This window comes from Quercus suber, unplaced genomic scaffold (assembly GCF_002906115.3).
Source record: "Quercus suber isolate HL8 unplaced genomic scaffold, Cork oak 2.0 scaffold_45, whole genome shotgun sequence".
Lineage (NCBI taxonomy): Eukaryota > Viridiplantae > Streptophyta > Magnoliopsida > Fagales > Fagaceae > Quercus > Quercus suber.
In genome coordinates this window covers 1,458,976-1,461,137 of record NW_027069510.1, presented here as the reverse complement: position 1 = coordinate 1,461,137, position 2,162 = coordinate 1,458,976, and the positions used below count along the sequence as shown (strand labels likewise).

The following is a 2,162-nucleotide window of genomic DNA, read 5'->3' as shown; positions in this document are numbered from 1 at the left end:
CCATGCTTGTTTCACGCTCAACAACTAACAGAAAAATTCTCTACAGATTTCTAAAAAATATACTTCCATATGTGCAAAACAGAAAATTCTGTCTTACCCAATTAGTAGATTTTTAACTTAAGAGTATTACCCACTTCCCTTGTACCAAACAAGAAGGTCTGCAAAAGCAACTTCTTAGGTTTATGAAGGGAAAGTATCAAACTAGCAAAATTTATTTAGTCTAAATTTTAGGGTCTTTACTAGCTAGGTACATAAACAAAGCAAATTTGCTCAAATATAAGGCAGATCTGCAGTTTTGTCAAAGAAGTACACTATTATTCTACTCATATATTCCAAGATTACACTAGATTAAACAAAACAATCATAGGCTGGATTTTAGGGTTTCCAACTGTATGAACATTTCTAGGGTTTCTAGCTTATTTATGGCAACAAAAGTGCATGTTTCAAAGTATGGTGCAGCAATTCAAAATTGGCAAAGGTCGTCTTCACCGATTATACATCTGTCACGCCAAGTCCCATATCTTCGATCATGAATGCTGAATATATATAGCCGAAGGCCGCTGGCTGAAGGTCATCAGTTTCTTGGAGAGACCATTGCTTGTCGTTTACATTCATGTCTAGAGAAGACATGGAATGAGAAGCCTCTTCATAGCTGCAGCCATACGAAGCATTGATTTCTTCAGGGATGTTTGAATTTCCATAGTTCCCCATAGAGTTTGACATGGACATGTTCTCTTGGTATGGCATTGTTGAGGCATTATTGTTGATGTTTGGATTGAATTGTTGCATCATGTTTGAAATTTCTGACTGAAACCAACTTTGACCATCTTGTGGATGAGAAGGGTTTCCATAGTACTTTTCATTAGGGTTTGCACTAGCAAAGCCATTGAGAAAGCTTTGAACTGCTTGTAATTCTTTAAGAGATGCTAGTTGAGCTTGTAGATTGGCAACCTTCAGAGAACAAAGCAAAATACCATGGATTGAGTCAGGACCAAGAAAAACAAATTAATTAGGGTTTGAATCATCAAATGAGAGAGAAAGGAAAAAAGGGTACTAAATAAACCTGCTGTTGGAGAGCAAAAACATGTGAAACACAACCATAAATAGGATCTTGAAGCCTAGCTTGAGCTTCATATGAGATTGTGACCGCGGCTTCACTACGACCACTCACCGGGAGGTGAGCAAGAAGCTTTGATACATTGCTTGCACCAAAAACCTTGTGAATGGCAGCAAAATGGGTGGCTCCCTGTTCATGACAGAAATAAGGAGCAAAAACACAACCCCTTACACATTTCCTTCTCAAGAACTTGCAAGCTCCACAAGGAGAACCAGAACCTGTCATCTTAATTATCTTTTGGGGTTTTGATATTGCTTGTTGGGTTTCTTAGCTTTGTGCCAGGCATTATCACCATGTTTATAAATACCAGAGGATGAAGAGGGGGGTGGATTATATTATAATGAATAATTAATTACATTAGGTTCCCTTAATGGCTACAGTTTTCATTATTGTTTAATATAAAACTGGATGTCACCCGGGTGACATCGTATGGAGGGGGCCCCTCCATACCAAATGCTTATCCTTTTATTCAAGATTCCATTCATCATCCTTATAGGACAAAAGAGCTTTCTTTTCTAGTTTTCTTGATGATTGGATATATTATAGCTCATTTTTAATGTATTTGTCCCATATGCGATAACTACAACTACATTTACAGAATGGTATGGGGGCCCCCTCCATACCAAATTTAGGTTAAAAAGATGTTTGTTACATTTAAATATTGTTACACAATTAAAACAATCACCACCATAAATTGAACTCTGTGTAGACTTCTTTATTAGTTTGTGTGTTGAAGATTAATACCCACTATTAGATGCATCACCTGGAAGCAATCTCTCCAGTGGAAAAAGATTATTCATATTACTTCTTTGAACTTGTGTTGTATGCTTAGCCTACAAATTTGAGACATACATCATGCTTTTTAGCTTGAAAGACATACATCATGTTAGATGGAAATGGGTAGGACTCATAAATTGAGAACTGATATAACCGAATTATTTGGCATGGGACGTCTTAAGTCCAACCTATATTACCTGACTCCATTTACTCATCTAAAACACTTCACATGAATCACATTACAATTGAATTTATGTACCTTTAATTG

General features: G+C 36.6%; 1 protein-coding gene across 1 annotated transcript; it reads right to left on the bottom strand.

Annotated features, from left to right (window-relative positions):
- Positions 1-236: 236 nt before the first annotated feature.
- LOC111996809 (LOB domain-containing protein 29) lies at positions 237-1,435 on the bottom strand. Its single transcript, XM_024028809.2, has 2 exons — positions 1,064-1,435; positions 237-951 (listed from the first exon to the last, which is right to left on the bottom strand). The coding sequence occupies exons 1-2, from the start codon at positions 1,340-1,342 to the stop codon at positions 493-495; spliced, it is 738 nt and encodes a 245-aa protein (XP_023884577.2). The 5' UTR covers positions 1,343-1,435; the 3' UTR covers positions 237-492.
- Positions 1,436-2,162: the final 727 nt, after the last annotated feature.